The sequence below is a fragment of the Phaseolus vulgaris genome, chromosome 5 (genome assembly GCF_000499845.2).
Source record: "Phaseolus vulgaris cultivar G19833 chromosome 5, P. vulgaris v2.0, whole genome shotgun sequence".
In the NCBI taxonomy this organism is placed as follows: domain Eukaryota; kingdom Viridiplantae; phylum Streptophyta; class Magnoliopsida; order Fabales; family Fabaceae; genus Phaseolus; species Phaseolus vulgaris.
This window is the reverse complement of record NC_023755.2, coordinates 2,765,442-2,785,054: the sequence shown is the minus strand read 5'-3', so window position 1 is coordinate 2,785,054 and position 19,613 is coordinate 2,765,442. Positions and strand designations below refer to the sequence as shown.

The window sequence follows — 19,613 nt, the reverse complement described above, 5'->3', positions numbered from 1 at the left end:
AGGATGAAATTTAACTTGATGATATCGTAATATTAATTTATTGGTCCTGCGACAACATATTTTCATTATTTATTGTAAATTTGTCACTATAAATAAAAAAATGTTATAAAATAAAATCCTAAATATGTGATATGATAAGAAAAAAGTGTGAACGTTTCGTTGGTCTTTTTAAAAAAAATTAATGAAATAAAAAGAATTTAGAACAAATAGAACAAATTTAAATAATACAATGATAAAAATATTAATAAAATTTATAAAGTAATTTCTAAATTATATCTCTATCAAATTTTAGTTAAAAATAAAGTTTAGATTCTAAAAGATACTGATTTAAAAATTATTTATTAAAAATATAAACTATTTTAAATATTAATAATCATTTTAATTTTTAAAATAATATTTAATTTAATTAATATAATAATTAATTATTTTTTGTTTTTAATTTTTATTTAATAATTTTCTCATGAGATAAAATTAAGTTATATATACAAATTTATTAATAGTCATTTTCTTCTTTTCCAAATCCCATGGAGATGTAGGAAGAAACCATAGGGTAGGGTGTAAACCTAACTATTGTTCACACAATTGTTTTTTTTTCATGGTCTTTTTTTCCTTTTCTGACTATGCACTTTTTCCTTTTCACTTCTGTGTTTATGTTAGTAATAATAATAATATTTCACGAAGTAATCTCTATAAAGCTTTGATCAACTCCTACAGGCATTTGGTCCAGTCTACAACTCCTAAGGAATAAATAAAGAAGTTACACATACACATCTCCCTGGTAATCTATTTCTGATCAGGTTGCCACCAAACCAAGAAAACCAAACATTTTAGGAAATATTTAAGGAAATCGAAACGCATGCTCTTTCTTCAAAGGGCACGTATAGTTATTGTCCATCAGGAATTTTGCATATTGCATATGCTTTCTTGCCAATCTTACATTCAACACCTTTGAATTTACAGCTAAAAATGCTCTTGAAAGATTTCCCCGCAGTGCACTTCATTTCCTCGTCGATAGCTTTCTTCAGTGAATGGCCAATGTCACCCAGTGCCCATGCCAAGGATATGTGCGGACGTGGATCCTGAAAAGTGTAGTTCAAGTTCAAATACTAGAAGAGAAACAGGGATGAGACTGTAGTTGTGATGCAGTGGTTAGGGTGGCAGCATTACTCAAAAGAACTACTGACCTTGTAAAACTCAGGAAGATTATGAAGTCTGTAAATTGTATTGACTGCTTCTATTTGGTTTGTAATCTGCAATTAATTGGAAAGAAAAAACACATTTCACGTTAATTGATAAACTAGATGGAGAGAAAGAAGTGGTCTAAAGATTAAACAATGAGAAATTTGTGGTCTTTTCACGTATGAACTCCTATTTTCTAGATGTTCTCATTTCATTTCTAGTTATTTTGACCTCAAGTGCATTGATAGAGTATCATTAGGGTCAATCACTGCATTCGAGATTGTCAGTCTGAGAGGGTTAAGATAGGAAAGTGTATTCAAATTGTCCTTGACCTCGACTCCTAAGTCATATGAGATTATTAGGCATACCGGAACAAGCCCCACAGTCGAGGGTTAAGGAAAAGAGGGTTCGTCTTTGGAACCACTTTTCCATTCCCACATACGGCACTAATGTTTCAACCTCAAGTCCATTGAGATAACTACATCCTTAGGGTTAATCATCGCATCTGAGGTAAGAGAGAATACAAAATAAAAGAGAGTTATTGAAGAACATATAATACTAGAGGTGGATCACCACTCGGTCTTCATCGTCAAAACTCAGCAACCCATCAATAGAGATGTAATCTCATCCAAACTATTTGGACATCCACCTCAGACGATTCCAACTCAATTCGGTAAGAACATTTGACACCCATTGTGGAATTCAGGTAAAACTATTCTTAGACCACAACTCTTATGTTACTCATCAAAAGTCAAACTATCGCATCAACATCATCACATCGCAAGATGGATCTATCTTCTCTTAAAGCTCTCTCAAAACTCATATAGAGGAATGAAACCAACGTCCAGCATGTCATCGCTTTATAGCTTTATTATTCAGGGAGTACTAACTCAATCTCATATGTTCACTTAAATATTGCTAAATTCCTCTAAGCTCTTACAAACTTGAGCGTCAAAAAATCTTTTGTAAGTAAATCATTACTTAGTCTTTCATCTACAAAGCTCGACAACCCTTCAGAGAAACGTCATCCCATCCAAACAGCTCAGACATCCACCTTCGACAATTCCAGCCATCTTCAGTAAGAACACTAGTCTTTTCCCAATTACGTGCAACTTTCCACGCAAGACAAAAAGAATGTACGAGAGTTTTGAAAATTCACATATTCACATTTCTATCTTTATTTAATTCAGTTTTTCATATCACCATTATGATTTAATTCAGTTTCAAAAGCAATTTTCCAAACTTCCCACAGTTGTATTACGAATAACATGATTTTCGTTACCAAGAGAAAGCATTAACATGTTTTAAATCAGCAGCTTTATAGAAAACAAACCAAGATACAAATATTAAGCCACTATCAATACTCATTTAAGCGACAAGTGCAACACATAATTCCAACTTGGATATGATTTGAGAGTAACACAAGTAACAGGGGCATGCAAAAAAGAAAAGGCCACAAGTCATACCTCTATGAACCCTCTTTGAACAACTTCTACCGAGAGAAAGGTGCGTGTGTGATCATCATTAACAAAAACCTCCCACTTGTTAAAGTCTATCCAATACCTACTTCAAAAGGAAACAATAAAGAAAACAGGTGGAAAAAAAACTGTTCCATTTTCATAAGTGAAAAATAGAAGAACTAAAACTGACTGGCGTTGAATGTGAAGCTTTTGTTTGAGCATTGAGATCACTGAGTCAATCTGGTGCACTCGTATTGGAACAGTTCTTCCCAAACTTATGTGAAATTCTCTTCCTAAGGCAACTTGTTCTAGCTTCTCATCATTTTGGCAGAGGATGTTTAATGGGACATCAACATCAACAACATTCAGATTTGGTACCCGAGATGACACTTTTTTCAAGAAAGCAGATAGTTCTTTCTTCGTTGGAGATGAAATGTTAACTGTAAACAAAAACTGTACCTTGTATAATTTATCTTGAAAAACTTTTGAACATATTTACTAGCATGGAGAAATCTATTTAAAATATGTGAAGAAATCAACGAGGTACTGGTAAGGGAACAAAAAAATAATAAATAGCCTTGCATGTAGTGGTTGAATCAATGACTAAGTCTTCTGGATTATATACATTGTCCATGAAAGGTAAGAGTACATTCAATACTATTCTTAATTTAGAAGCAATTGATCATAGGACTCCATTTCCTATGCTCCTCAATTCTATGTCAAAATAACTAAAGAACAAGTCTTTACAAATACAAATGGTGATAGTGTACCCATATGCAGATCTAGGTATATAAATTTAGAATCATCTATTATACTAAAGGATGTTTATATGTCCCACAACTGTCCAATAGTTTTATATCTATACAACACTTACAAAAAATTTGAGTTGTTTAGTAACATCTTTTTTTCTTAGTGTATAGAGGATCTTACCACGAGGAAGATAATTTTAATTACTAAGGAGCAAAGTGAGTTGTTTATGTTGGAGTCCAAGATCAAAGCAAAGTGTTGGAGATTCCACATCGACTAGAGATAAGGTTATATAAGTAGGGCAAATCCTCACCTTAGAAGTTAGTTTTGTAAGGTTGAGTTAGGCTTAAACTCACTTCCTAATATGGTATCAGAGTCTATCCTAACTAGATTTGTTGGGCTTATGGTATCACCCACTATTGGGCCACTATCAGAACCCCCACAAATATCTAGTTCCACGCACGAGATCTCCATGTCTTGACGTGAGAAGGGTATGTTGAAGATCTCATATTGACTAGAAATGAGACCAAATTACAATATATAAATAAAGGTGATCCTCACCTGACAAGCCGGTTTTGTGAGAGTGAGTTAAGCTTAAACTCACTTTCTAATATGGTAGGAGAGTCTATCCTAGTGAGGTTTATTGGACCTATCAGACCACCCACAAATATATAGTCTTACACATTAGATGTTTATGCATCGACATGAAGGGGTGTATTGGAGATCTCACATCTTCTAGAGATAAGGCCAATTTACAGTATATAAATAGGGCAATTCTCACCTTACAAGCAGGTTTTATGAGGATGAGTTAAACTTAAAACTCACTTTCTAATACAAAGTAATGTTCACAAGCCGGCAAGAAACATGATCAACTTCCTAAATATGGCTTCATCATGAAAGAAATAGCATCCCTCATTCAACCCTATCAAATCCTTATTCCCTCATTTGTTTACTAAAGAGTCTATTGAGTCTTTTAAATGTCATATTTGTCAACAATCAAAGTATCGATCCTCATGTATCCTATCCCATATGTGGTAAAAAAAAAATCCCATTTGACATAATTCACATTGATATTTGGGGACCTGCTATAGAATCTATATGTGGAGCATAATAGATTGTTACTTATATTGAGATTGTATAAGTGTCACATGGATATACATTCTGAAAAGTAAATCTAGGGTCTTCCAAATATGCGTTAATTTTTTTCGTCTTGTACAAAATCAATTTGGAAAAAGCATTAAAAGAATTAGACCTAATAATGGTATAAAATATGTGAATCGTGAATTTTCCAAACTTTTGTCTCATAATACTATAGTTTATGAACTAAAATGTGTAAACACTCCACAACAATACAGGGTCACAAAAGAGAAGAATCGTCATCTTCTAAAAGTAGCTAAAGCCATCTTTCTTTAGATGTTTATTCCCAAAACCTAATGGGAGAAGTGGTTTTAACTATCACATACCTAATCAACAGGTTACCCACTCATGTTTTAAATAGCATTAATCTTATCGAGTATCTACTATATTTTGTTCCCTCTTCTCCCTTAATGTTATGTCTACCTTGTCAAGTTCTTGAATGTGATGTTTTTGTTCACTCTCATAATCTTGATAGTAGTAGGTTATATGCTACTCTTAGAAAGTAAGTAATAGGCCTAACCTAAGTGCAATGTAATCTAAATGTAACGCATTCTAATTTGCATAGACAAATGAATACAGATTAAATTCAATAAAAATCACTGCAACAGCAAAACCATCACATTAAAAACATATAATGGTATGTTTACAAAGACAAACTCTTTTACAGATCATAATTAACTTACTTGGTATGTAAACATGTAAGGCATAGTTACCATCAACATGAGGGAAGCTCCTAACTCTTGTCTGACCTATCTGCATATCTAAAGGACATTTACAATACAAACCATGAATAGTTGTCAACAAAAGAAACAAAGCATACTAGCACATAATAAGAAACAAATTTGGTTACAACGAAACTTACAACATAAGAAAATGAGTTTATGAATTCAGAAAAAAAAATGTAACATCAACTAAGATTTTGAGGTTGGTAAAATTTGCGATTCTTATTATTTCCTAATGGATACTAAACCCATCCAACTAGATAAAAGCTTCATTCTCTTTTTTCCTTCTAGTAACGAGTAAATAAAATCAGCTTAAAACCTAGAATACCAAGAAATGTTGACGGGTCAAGGAGAGAGATAGGAGGTGGTGGCAAGGGTGTGAATACTGCTGAGGGAGAAGAGGTTGGAGCTGAAGGTGCAGATTCTGAATCTGAATCAGAAGATCCATCCCCATAACATGATTTCAGTGCCTCCATTTCAGTCTAAATTTTATAACATACGAAGATCTGCACATGAAACTGACAACATTTATGGTACCTCATATAAAACAAATATAATAATCAAAGAATAATAAAATCCTCAAAAGCAATCCCTGTGTGTTTCTATGCAATTGTATAGGCTCAATTTTAAGATGCAAAAATAGATTGGTCCCCCATTTAATTTGTAACTTAATCCTTTATGTACTTATTCTTTGAAATTTTCAATGCTACACAGTAGTTGGATGCTAAATGAGATTGCAAAATAATTTTTTAAAGGATTGCAGATTCAGGACTTGGCATGGGATTTCATTACTTTCTATCTACTGGTAATGCTCAAGTGAAAACCATTAGGCAAGGCACACTGTTTATAATGGAACAAAACACTAAGCAAGTTTCACCCATAACCCATTTCCATATGGTCATAAAAGAACAGTATCAAAGTTTGATTAAGCTCTAGAAGGAGATTTCAAAACTGTTAGTAATGGTAGAACTTTTACGACAATTATAATGAGACAAATCATAGCATAATGGTAGTTCGGAATGGATGAGAGCTGGAAAATTTTGTACAACAAAGGCTTTTGAGATGTTAGGAAATTTATCTTGTCCGGCAGACAGATTTGTTATTCGAAAATAAACTTGAATCATAGTAGATGAGACTGAAAGAGAAAGAAGACATAATGTCCAAGACAAAGAAAGAAACACTTCTGTTGGCTAAGGATTTTCTGAAAATAATCTCTTCATTCACCGAGTTTGTTTGGCTAAGTACACCACTTATTCTGAACTGAACTATTCAAACTGGACACAACTTAAAAGTTCTTCATGAAGGGAAAGCCTGAAAAACAATAGCTCATACATAGACAAAACTAAAGACCTAATCACGAATTCGTCAGAGTAAGCCCTATCCCTGGGACTGAAAATAGAAATATTGAGTGCATTTGCCGCTTACTATTCCTTAAACCATTATGTATGATCTAGTAACAAGTTCAACTATAACAATCAGGCCAGACATCAAACTTTCTACAAGTTGGTGAGATCTGTGCTTCTTCTTTTAACATGAATTTATTTTATTTTTTGGGCACAACACCTGTGGATTTTCATACTTCTTTCATCAACTACCCTTTTTCGAATATTATTCACATTATCTCATATATTTGAAGAAAAAGTTCCAAAACTCAATTCCCCATCAGCCTTTCTTCTCCTATTCTTTTTAAACTTGGACAAGATTCATCTTCCAAACATACAGCCTTGCAATTCTCAAATTTCACTGCAGATTGAATATAGTGAACTAATTCTTCATGTGTTCATTTTTCATCCATTTATTTTTTTAAGCATGGTCTTTTATATTTTGATCCCTACTTTGACCTTATACAATTGCTATATTCAGCCAACAGATTTTTTTTGTCATGCAAGTGTTTGAGTTGCATGGACTGATAAAGGTAATTGCCAAACTCGATTCTTCACTGGTTGTTTTATTAAATATATGCAACTCGGTTTTCACTCATCACAATATGAGAAGTAACTAAACACTTCTTGGAGGCAGGTGCAAGAATTATTTGCAGGCTCGTCCCATATATTGCCTGTAGATAACCATTTACTTTACAAGCCACCACCAAAAAACATCCAGAACCAAGAATTTTCAATCTGATTTTGTTGATGAAAAGCCATCCTCAGTTGTTAAACTTAACAGTAAATCTGTGAAGGCTAATACTGCAGAGCATGCTACAAACATTGCAGTTGGGAAGATTTCCATTCCATGTGTCAAAAGCATAACCAAAGGCCATGCTATCAGCTGCCAAGCTACAGCCGTCATTGAGCACGCCTTCCAATGGCCTCCTCGGATACAAATTCCAAACAATCCCCAAGCTATATCTACCCCCACCAGGAAACCAGTGACTTACTCGAAGATTAAGAAGCTGGTGACTAGTGAAATAGAGGGCTCAAATCAGATTTCCTATATAAATATGACTGAGAAACATATGACTAATAACCCTAAATTGTATTGCCTATATAAATTGATCTGTCATAGACACGTCACAAATGTTGTAAATTTATCGTATACGGCTGTTCTTTCTTATTTGTATTTGTTGTCTCACAGCTTTTTCTGCATTACTCTAGATGCATGTATCTTCTACCCAAACCATAACCAAAACTCAGATACAAATTTACATAGAGTCAATACATACAAACTTGAACCCTTTAATGCAGCTGAATGTTATCCAAACTTGTTGATTCCGAACTCAGCACACATGGACTCAAGTCCTATTTTATATTTGCTACTGATATGCTTTAGTTGACCCAATACCTATCATGATATTTCAATCAAATCACCTCCATTGTCTCATTGAAGCTGAGTATACATTCTACTTATTGGACAAACAATTAAAGAATTGTAAGAAAGAAACTTACCATTTTACAACACAGGATTTGAAATTAAAAACTGTGGATTGGTGAGATTAAATCAATGTATTAGGTCATCAGCATCTTGCTTGTTAAGCTTCTGCACAAAACACCAGATATTTACATAAATATTTATATCTCAGCTTAAGAGAATTGTATAATAAGAACACACAAGGTATCATGCCAAAGTCCAAATCTTAGGCCAACAAAAAAGACATAAGCCAATACTTGGTTAGACAGAATTATAAAAGAAAACAAAGAACACAACCAAATCAAGTAAATAAATGCAGAACTGAGATAAGACTAAAAAATTCAACCAAAACAATCATAGACATCAGATTGCAGAAAAATGTAGAAAAAATAAATTAATAACAATAGCATAAAATAAGAATGATAAAAGTAAAGAAAAACACAACATATAGGTTAATGGCATGAACTAATTGAAGCCGTAACAGGTCCTCCGATTTTCAAATCCACTAATATCTCTACATTATTCAACAATCAAAACTGAGCCATGAATATCAAAATCTGAAGAGGCTAAGGCATGACCAGATGTTCCTAGTTCTGGACACCCTCATCAATCACTTGTACCAATTGTGAGTGAACTCTGTCCTCTTCCACATTTTCCTACTATAAACAAATAGTACAAGTCCAATATTTCTTTCAATTCATTGGGAGGGATTCAAGCAGAGGCATCTAATGCTGTAAAATGAGAAACAAACACACATTAAAAAATTCAAATATTTGAAATATTACTGCCTAACTTCAAGTTCCTAATTCCCTAAACCAATATAAACTCACAAAATTGGAGTATCCTCACAGAACAAGTTCAAATAAACAAAAAATTTCAAAGTCAGCATCAAGTGAACAAGCACTTAGAAGAAGATTACCATATCAAAATGCATTTACATCGGTACATATGTTCATGACGAGCTTGATGATCACAGCGAGAGCTTAACGCACAACGATCCCAACAGAATGTGATTCGGATTCGGAACAATTTCATAGGTGGTTTAGGGGAACAATTTAGTGTGAGCAGAGTCTCGTGACTCTGAACAAACTACGAAGTCTAGAACTTACGCACCTCTGTATTATGTATAATTAAAATTTTAATTATTTTAATAGTTATTAAATAAAAAATAGTTTATAAATTTATATTAAAATTACAAGTATATATAAAAAATTATATTTTATAGTAAATAGTTGTTTTACTAGGATTAATATCACATTTTAATTATACTGTAATATAAAAAATTAATATTAATATTTTTGTTTGAATTCATAACTTGAGTTAATTAAATAGGTTTAGTCTAGTAATGGTGTGGTAATTAAAAAGAATAATATTAATATACAATTTTCCAACTCTACTTACATAAACCTAAATCTAAATTTTGATTGCATGTTAACAAAAAGGTAATTGTATATTAAATAAAATTAACACAATTAATGTTTATTTAAGAGTGTATTTTTTTATTACACTACAAAATTAAATATGTAAATTCTTGTTATATTAAATTATTTTTTATTTTTTATTAGTTTTATAATACTATATTTATATAATAAGATTAGTTATAATAAAATTGGTTATTGTGGGTATTTTTTTACAAACCAAAAATAAAAATATGTAATCAATACAATCAATACACGGTACAGTATGTGAAAATAAAAAAGTAATTTAAAAAGGAATATATCATTTTAGTTCTCAATTAAGAACAATATTCTCACAATATTTAAAATTCAAACCAGAAACAATTAATATGATAATTAACCCTTATAATATTATACAAACCAATAAAATTGGTTATATTCAAAAAAGAATAAAAAAATGAACACAGAAAGCATTTACAAAATATAACTTGAGTCTTCACTCCCACATATAATCTAATTATATGTACAATAAACAAAAAGTCACATTGTCATCGCTTTACATTTTCCACACTTGTACTTTATAACAAGGACTCTTTTTTTTTTCCTAATATTAATGTTTTGGGAATGTATTATACTTTTTAAAAGATTGTGTATTATCTTATCTCCTGTTTTTTTCATTTAAAAATAATACATTTTAATCAGATTTATATTTGCTATTTGCACTGCGTCTATAGGTAGAGTTTCTTTAGATTTGTTTGTTGAAAGTCCTAAGTATTACATTTATAAAATATTTTAAATATTTTTAAAAATATATTAATTTAACATAAATTATCAAATTATATATTTGTAAAAAAAATTAGAATCAAATTGATTTTTTTAAAATTATTATAGTAAATTGAATATTGTACGGATCAAAACCGTATTTAAATCAAATTTAAAATAATAAAACATATATTTTATTTATATATAATAAATTTACTATTTAGTAACTTATTTTAACGTCATATTTTAATTAAATAACACTATTTAGTTTTTTATCTTATTTTTTAATTACATAAATTTACTTTCTAACAAATATAAAAAATAATTATTTATTGGTTTAATAAAATATGTAATTAAAAAACTTTTTTATTTGAGGAAATTCCACATATTCTGACTAAAAAAAACATTCTTCTTCGTTTATTCACATCACAGTTTCAATTATTTGCTTCAAAAGAAAGTAAAACAATTTCAGTTTGATAACAAACTAAAAACAAATAAGCCATCAAATTAGAATTAAAATAAAATAAAAGAGAGACGTCAACTGTGGAACATGAAAGTTTTATATAAAAAAAATAATTAAATAACTTCCTTTAAAAAAAATGGTTTCACATGTTTTTTATTATTCTTACAGAATTATGTGTATTTTTTAAATTATATTATATTCATATTTTTTTAATTAATTCTTCATAAAAATAATAAAATTATAAAATTGTATATATTTTTAAAATTATAATATTTTAATAAGTTAATTACATTTTAAGATATTTTATTCAATCTTTCTTTGTCAAAACTAAATAAATTGAAATAAATATTTTATTTAAAATTTTACTGTCCCAGTTTGATCTGAAAAATAAATTAATTGATTGAATTTGAATTCTACACACATTAGCTTAATAATTGAGCAAATATAAGATCACACAACAATCTTGAATAAATGGGGATTTATAGTATTGAATGAAAGATTGTGATACAAACTTTCTTATGTATGACTTCTAAAAAAAAACTTCAAAATTGGATCATGCATGTATATGTACACAGTTGAATGTAGCCTAAATGATGTGATATGTAAGTTTATGTACAAGTTTAGGATGAATAGCACTCTTGGTGTAAACAGACCCTACAGCCTGTAGTTCAGCATTAATGCGAAGATACCATTGCTGAAAGAGGTTGGAAGTTAGTATTTCCTACGAACCAATAGAGTGCCCATTTCAAATTGCAGAGCGTGTATTTGAGAGATTTTGTCCAATTTTCCTGCTTATTGAAGCTTTGAGTGATGGAGTAGTTTTCCACTTTGTCATTCTCAATCCTACAAATTACCCAAAAATGTCATCCTCAATCATCAAACTAATGCAGGAACACATGTAAAGTTAAGTATATGATCTTCAACTGATATGTTTGTTAGCATTTGTATTACAAAAAAATATACATAAAGTCAGCAAAATCCATCATACTGCACTAAAAAATTTATGAAGACATAATTGTTGCTCTGTTAACACTAACTCAGATTCCAAACTGAGCATAGTAAGGCTTGGCTCGTCATCACCCACTATTCTACAGTCATTTTAATTTAGATGTTTTGAGAGAGTGAGAAAGTCCTGCATGTGCTTCAGAACAAATAATGGACACTTGGCAGGCTTCAATTTTATTTCTTTGTTTGCACTATGAGGGTATGGGAGAGCTGTGAATCTCATGTATTAAGTTCAAAGGCATTATAAATTCCATTAAGCCATGACTAAGGACTCAACATGTTCATCAAGATCTTAAATCAAGCCTGAAGTCAGAGTACTCTATTAGACAAGCTCAGGGGTGGTAAAACCACACATACTGGTCATCCTATTCTCTACTCTCTCCCTCCTCCATCAATTAGCCAAATGACATAATATGCTTAACTAAAAAATTGTTTAGTTTGATGGCATCAAAGCAAAATTCCACTGTATCAAATTCTCATATAGCATCCAATGATAAAACACACTGCCATAAACAATATATTGTACTACTTACTTATAAGGCAGTTTGAAACATTTTTCAGGTGGTATGTTATTCTCTTGATCCTTAGACTTGGCAAAGTCTGCAAAATCCTTGAGGCAAGCTAAAAACAATGTCATTGCTTTGTCATAACGTGTACTCCAAAACAAGTTGACAGGACCAAACCTGAAAAGACCATACCATCTACTAATATTGATTCAGTAGCGAAATTTAAGAACAAATCTAAACACAGAAAGTTTACTAAATTGTTTTGTTTACAACTTTTATACAAGTATTAGTCATAACACCAACCACAATCTCAGCACGCATACAGAACCCAAGTCAACTGCCAAGGCAATGACAACACCTTAAATAGTGTACAACCACCAATGTAGCTCCAAGGTTTATCCTAATGTTTATGCATATAAACAGAAGAAAGAATAATAAACCTTAAACCACAGACAATTAGAAATCGCTAACAATCAATCAGCTGATAGATCTGATTTACATCACACATTACACTAATGATTTTGGCTCAACTTCAGACAGCATCAAATTCTATATTACAATTAGAATAGAAAACCAGACACAAATAAAAATAAATGTAGAACCATGAAACATACTTACAGCTCATAGGTACTATTATTGGTGTCTGTGATACGAGGGTAGCTACCCATAGGAATTATCTTTATTCGATATCTAAAAGTAAAAAGTTTAGGAGTTAAAAGTCAGCAAAACAACAAAAATATTATTCCCACTGGGAGGTTTGCCACGTGTATCATAGTTACATTACATATGATGTCATTGGACAGAGGGTATATTCCTAGTCATTCCATTAAATTATATGAAAACTGACAATAACAAGAGGCAATAAAGAAAAGGCGTAATCATAAATCAAAAATCAAACAAGAATATAATGGCATGGTAGTTTCAATTCAGAAGAAGAGACAACACTTAAGAAATTTTGGTTTGAATTCCATACAAGATATTAACCATATATGCCTACGAAGACAACAGCCTTTGTCTGCTTAAAATTAAAATCATCCCTTGTGATGTTTTTGCCCAGGCAATTATCACTGAGAAGAACTTAAGAAAAAAAAAAACAGTAATTAGCAGATGACCTCAGTAGCTGTAATGTAAATTCCAGTTCTGAACTAGATTCATCCCTACATGCACACAAATACACATGGAGCCATAAAAGAGAATTATACTAAATTTACAATAGTAACTACACTTGTCCAATATGCTTAAAGACAAAGGATACTGAAACTTCGGTCGGAAATACTGGCACATTGTATGTAGAAGAAGGCAAGCTTGGCCCCAGGCAGCATTTATCTCATCCCATTCAACCTACATAATCAATAATAGCAAAGTAAACACCATAACCAATACTTCAAAGTAGAAAGAAAAAAGGATTTAAAATTAATAAATCCTCTAGGATAAAAAAATTATAACATCTTGAAATCACCAAATGAGGAAAGGACACACTTGCAATTATTTTATGAAGGAACATTCCAAAGCAAAATATGACTGTATGCACCCCAAAATTAAAAGAATTAACACCATATATTAGTTGTTTGGTTCAAAAGCACTTCAAGACACAATTGGCAAAAGAAATATAACCTTTTTGTAGCAAAAGAATAATTTTAAATAAAAGCAGCTAGTTATCAACATCCATTACAACTTCTTAGACCTAAAATTTCTTGATTCAAAAAGCAATAATGTACTTGCAGTCATCTCTAGATTTTCTACTACTAGGAGCCATGAGAGTTTTTACATTCATTTTATGGTCAACACATGCTATAGTGTTTCCTTTTAGCACTACAATTCCCAAGTTTGAATGGAATGCTAACAGCAGGACTTCAGATCACAAGTTTTCACCTAAGATTATACATATAAATGTGAATATATGAGTATTGAAGCAAAAATATAAATTGTTCAATAACCAAATTGCCCCTAAAGCTTAATCTTATTCCAAATAAAACTACATAAAATAATAATTCCACTGGCAAAAGAAGGGACCTCAGCAAACCATGGCATAAAATAAAGAAAAACTAGAAATAATAATAAAGACTCAGATGGTAACTTATACACCATCTTGCTTAAATCTCATGGTAGCTTATCAATTATTTTAAACTTTAATAAAGGCAACAGCTACAATAGAGAAACAAACATGCATATTATGCTAAATAACAGATGGAGACAACATTAAAAAGACAGGAATAAAACATGCTAAGCATCTTACTGGAATTTTAGGGAGTCTTCCAAGTCGAAAGTTGTTAATTGTTCCAAACTCTCCATCATGAGAAATGGGGAAGGCATCATTGAGCACATTTGTTCGCTTCAACAACTCTAAATGAGCTTGTGAAACTTCAATCTTTGCCAAGATCGCATCTCTCTCCTCCTGATAATTGGAAGTTATATTTTTTCAGAAAAGGAGGCAAAGTTTTCTGAAACATGGTTAGAATTCTTACTCACCAAAATAAGTGAAACCTATACTAACATTGAACATAATATAAGACATGCAGCAAAATATAGGGTCGAAAAGGAAATTTTATACATAAAGGATGATCCTTTATTAAAATTATTTCCTCTATGCTATCAGTGACATATTTCACCAATAAGATAAGAGTAGAAGTAGAGCTACAAATTGAAAATGATTAAGCCACTTTTGTCATTTGACAATGATCCTTTAGAACTTGCCCAGACTGGCTTAAGACATGAACAACAAAAAACTTGCAAGCACAATTCTACCCAACAAGATAGTATGTAAAGGGGTGAGACAATGACAAACCTGATAAGAAATTAATTGAAACTGAAAATTGTTGAACTCATGCCAATACCTATTATACATTTAAACAAGTAAAATCAATTATTGACATCAAGCATCACAAGCATCCACATAAACCAAATAAGGAAAAGCAAAATTTTATCCACATTTTTTGAAATTTTATTTTGGGATTATGGTGCTTTTTTTATCAGGAAATATCAAGCGGTCAAGGTACAGAAAAAAATTAACCTGTCCTCCAATTCTTTAAAGCGGCTTGATTTTAACTCTAGTTCCTTCAGTTCAGCATTTACTTCAGCATTTTGTCTCTTAGTTTCTTCAATTGCTTCTTGAAGTCTTCGTTCTTCTTCCTCAATCTTGAATGGTATACCAAGTACAAAATCACTGATTAGGCTTTGGAAGAAAGTTTAATTGTACAATCAAGAAAATCATCTTAATCGAATAACTATTTTTAAGGATAAAGACATTTCCAATCAAAACTCCATACTCCCACGAATTGAGCGGCGTGGCTGCCTCCAAGAATTGGATACCAGATAGGGGTGACCATACATACATACATGTGTGTGTGTCTATATATATATAAATATATTAATTGCCAAAAGGAGAAAATTATCTTAAACGCCATGCACTAGTCATCATTAATAATAAAAACTCAGTATCTAAACAAAACATAAAGTAGACAGCAATAAAAGTAAAGGAAAAAAGTGCTTAAAGTCTCTAAAAGTCAAGAAACATTTTCAAATTCTTAAAACAAAATATTTAAAATTCTCAAAAAGTGAACTTTAATCTTATCTCAACCTCACAAAACTGGTTTGCAAGGAAAAGTTTGCATCTACTAATATACTATAATTTAGTCATATGATATCTCTAATCAATATGGGATCTTCAACATTTTGTTTTTTCAAAGACAGCATGGATGCTTTACTTATATTGAGAAAAAGGAATCAATAAAATAAAAAGAGGAGGTTTGGTGTTTTCTAATAATAAAGATATGAATGGGAATAAATAAAAAACATTCCTAACAATACATGTATAATCTAGACATTCTTGATTATATAGGATCTGCTCATTATTCTATAATTATAACACTCCCCTCCTCAAGCTAGAACATACAAGTTGTATGAGTCCAGCTTACTGCAACTATGATTAATCTTTGGTCCTCTCAGAGACTTGGTGTGTATGTGCACTAGAGTTGACATCTAGTGATGACATTTCCAAACTCTAGTTTTTTCTCTTATGAAATGACAATTTACATCAATATGTTATGGCAAACTCTCATGAAAGACAAGGTTAGAGGCAATGTGTAATGTTGTCTATCCTAGCAAAGTTTGTTAAGCCTATCATGTTACCTACTATCGAACCACTCAGAAATGTCCAGTCTCACGCTCAAGATAAATAGTCCTCAATGTCAGAAGGTATGTTAGAAATCTCATATCGACTTGAAATATAGTCAAATTATAGTATATAAGTAGATGCAACTCTTACCTTACAAACCGATTTTGTAGAATTGAGTTAGACTTAAATCCACTTTTTGATATATTTATTAAAAAAATTCAATTATTTAAAAGAAAATACAACACAGTTTTGTAGTAAACTTTCAAGTTAATCTTTAAAAGTTACAAATCATTGCATTAATCATTCAAAAATCTTGATACTAAAATAGTTTTGATTAAAATTTCATTACATTAGTCTTTCCAAAGTTTTATCAGAAAAACAGTTTCTCAATAATTAATTTATATTAAATTAGTTCTTAAAATATTTAAAATGTCATCATATTCATCATTATGGTCACAAGTTCACAACTTTTAGATCATCAAAAGAATTTGTAATAGTCAAGTTTTTTGCACAAAATACTGTACTGGTGCATATAGCTTTAGAAATATATTCATAAATATATTTCTATTTCTCTGATAAACATATTTTTATATATGTCCCAAAACCCCAATTCATGCTGCACTGCTGCGAAAAAGGAGCAGACACAAGAAGTGGAAAAGAGAAAAAATGGCAACTTCTCTGATGCAGACAAAAAATCATACCAGGAGTTGGAAGGTATGGAAAAAAGGAAAACAGCATAGGATATTGCAATAGCCTATGTAATTACTATGCATTAATATTATGTTTATTATTCCTTACCCATATACCTCTATCTCAGAACAAACTAACATAGCAATAAATGCAAACCGGCCCTAGATTCAGATAATAGTCAAAAGATATTATGAATACTCGTATGTTTCCCCATAGTAACACTAATGGTTTAAATGTTAAATAAATAGTTACGTAATACACAGATTAGAAATGGTAAACCAGATGAGCACCTTCAGTTTCTCCTTAAGAAAATCAGCCTCGCTGATGACATCTGCAGGCTCACACTCCAAGCGTTTAAGACAGGCTTCGTATGCTTCAATGTCCCGGTTCACATCTTCAACCTCTTTATCAAGTTTATCTGACAAAATCCTCATGCAATCAAGGCATAAAGGCTGTTCAACCTGTAACCATACCCAAAAACACACCAATTGTGACCCAATAACCAAAAAACCCATCAAATACATTACATATCTACATGCTTCAGTCAACAAACCTGCGCCTGCGTCGTGGCAATCTCAAACGCTCGAGTCAGGACAGTAATAGTGGAATTAAACCCAGAGTTATGAGTAGGCAAATGGCCACCAGAATCAGCGCCCGTGCCCGGCGAATGTGCCCCGCCTCCATCCGTCCCCGATTCAGACTTGTACACAACCACAAACGACTCCTCCATAGCCTTTCCAGGCTGTGCAGCAGCAGCAGCAGCATCGCCACGTGGGCGATGAGCACTTCCCTGAGCCTGAGGTCTCTGCTTGGGAAGCAAAACATACGAATTGTCCATTTTTGTGGCACTGAGCACACTGCTGGCACCATGAACGGACGACCCTTGCATCCCTACACTCATTCTCTCTTCATCAAAATCCAAATTACCACAGCACAACTATTCACTTACGAATAATCAAAACCAATACCGATACCAAATTATTTCAAAATCACTAACATAAGCAACCGAATAAATCAGCCAAATCAAGAACAAGTGGCAATCAATTAAATTAACAAAAGGCTAATAAAACCCTAACGAACCGGAGCGAGAAGGATCGTTGAAGAATTTGTCAGCGTAAGAGTCGACGCCGACGATGCAGAGAGGATTGCGGCAGTTCTGGCAAACCCATCGGGGGACGTTCGGATCCACCGGGAAGGTCCGAGCCCGACCCTTGTTATCGACCTTCTTCATCGTTACTTTCGTTCCTTCACTGAAACCCAATTCCACGATTTTTGAATTGTTATATGATAAAAAAGAAAACACAAAAGGGGAATGATATTATGGTGCTTGGGTGAGGTGATTTAGGTGACAGAGAGTAATCATGGTAACTGAAAAAAGAGAAAATATTCCGTTGAAGCAGGTAACTGAACGCTGATCCCTACACGCACCACAATTTAGTACGGGTTCAAGAACCCCAAACCTCGGGTGGGTATTTCTTTTAGCACCTCTCTATCTTCTTCCAACACCTCCATAGATCCAGAAAAAAATCCAATTATGCATGAGTTGTAGTTATTTCAAATTGTATAATCTATAAATTTATTTGATTTTATAATTCAAAATTCAAAAATGTATTTTAAGTTTCCAAATCCGAAAACATATTATAATTTATAATACATTTCAATCAATAAAAATATAAATGAATTACACAATTCAAAATGTATTATAAATTATACAATTATTTATACAATTATGTAATTTGAAAATATATTTCAAATTATAATGACTACTGATGTGAATGAGTATCTTGCACCGCTACTTCCATTGAAGAGGTAAGTATTTATTAGACTTTTTATTCCATGGTGGTTTAATGGCAACTCTATTTTCATATTCTAAAACACATTTCAAAATGAATAGTCTACAAAATATAAATACATTTTGTATTTGTACATTAAGTAATGTGTTTACAAATCTGAAAATACATTCTATAATACATAATTTGGAATGTATTTATTACTTAAAAAATATTAGTGATTGTATATTTTTTGTTGATAGACATATGATCAGGACCAGAGGTGATCATCATCGCAATCAAAAGTTAGACAAAGATTGAAGTCTTTAGAAGCGATAGGAAATAGGTTGTTGTTATGCTAATGTGTTGCCATTAGCTCCTATGGGACATCATGAGCAAGTAGGATTTGTTAGGGGACTTGTTGATGCGTCGTTGCTACTGAATTAGGTTGACCACGTGGTTTGTAGACCGTGAGAGGGTGAGAATGTAAGGAATTGAAGTTGGTCTCCCACAGACGCAAGCTAAGTAAGTTTGGAATCCATCATCCCCAAATTAAGGTTGTGGTGCTTAACATTGAGTTGTTGACACTATGCAACATTAGTTATGAGACAGCTAATAAAGATCTCATATCAATCTTTCTTGAGAGGCGACACCGTGACACCAACAATTTCCATCTCCTTGTTGTGAGACGACCATCATTTTGAAAATGTGTCAACATTGTTGCATCTCCCCATATGAGGCGGTTTTATTCGTATGTGATGTTATATTTCACATCAACGTCATTATTGTTAATTGAGCTCCTTAGGGTGGAGTTC

General features: G+C 32.0%; 2 protein-coding genes across 5 annotated transcripts; both read right to left on the bottom strand.

The window, feature by feature from the left end:
• Window positions 1-671: 671 nt before the first annotated feature.
• Window positions 672-9,216, bottom strand: LOC137834823 (uncharacterized). Of its 4 annotated transcripts, XM_068643028.1 has the most exons (9): window positions 9,012-9,192; window positions 8,131-8,221; window positions 7,908-8,026; window positions 5,574-5,751; window positions 5,207-5,284; window positions 2,830-3,079; window positions 2,646-2,742; window positions 1,185-1,250; window positions 672-1,079 (listed from the first exon to the last, which is right to left on the bottom strand). In XM_068643028.1, exons 4-9 carry the CDS (start codon window positions 5,719-5,721, stop codon window positions 885-887), a joined length of 834 nt encoding a protein of 277 aa, XP_068499129.1. In that variant the 5' UTR covers window positions 5,722-5,751; window positions 7,908-8,026; window positions 8,131-8,221; window positions 9,012-9,192; the 3' UTR covers window positions 672-884. The 4 variants fall into 4 exon arrangements, with proteins under 4 accessions (XP_068499129.1, XP_068499126.1, XP_068499128.1 ...); XM_068643025.1 differs by lacking the exon at window positions 7,908-8,026 and having other exon boundaries at window positions 9,012-9,216; XM_068643027.1 differs by lacking the exon at window positions 7,908-8,026 and having other exon boundaries at window positions 5,574-5,763.
• Window positions 9,217-11,177: 1,961 nt separating this feature from the next.
• LOC137834814 (beclin-1-like protein) lies at window positions 11,178-18,419 on the bottom strand. The gene is given in 11 exon segments (XM_068643016.1): window positions 11,178-11,390; window positions 11,392-11,557; window positions 12,253-12,402; window positions 12,844-12,915; window positions 13,481-13,566; window positions 14,462-14,620; window positions 15,011-15,059; window positions 15,236-15,360; window positions 17,320-17,490; window positions 17,583-17,920; window positions 18,110-18,419. Coding segments are annotated over 11 exon segments (1,557 nt in total). The 5' UTR covers window positions 18,261-18,419; the 3' UTR covers window positions 11,178-11,300.
• Window positions 18,420-19,613: the final 1,194 nt, after the last annotated feature.

Bases quoted from the DNA above. Each gene is read 5' to 3' on its own strand.
- LOC137834823 (XM_068643025.1), bottom strand. From the start codon at position 5,721: ATGGAGGCACTGAAATCATGTTATGGGGATGGATCTTCTGATTCAGAT. The intron at 5,285-5,573 runs GTATTCTAGGTT...AATGTCCTTTAG, and splicing joins TGACCCGTCAACATTTCTTG to ATATGCAGATAGGTCAGACA. The intron at 3,080-5,206 runs GTAAGTTAATTA...TTTTGTTTACAG, and splicing joins CTTACATGTTTACATACCAA to TTAACATTTCATCTCCAACG.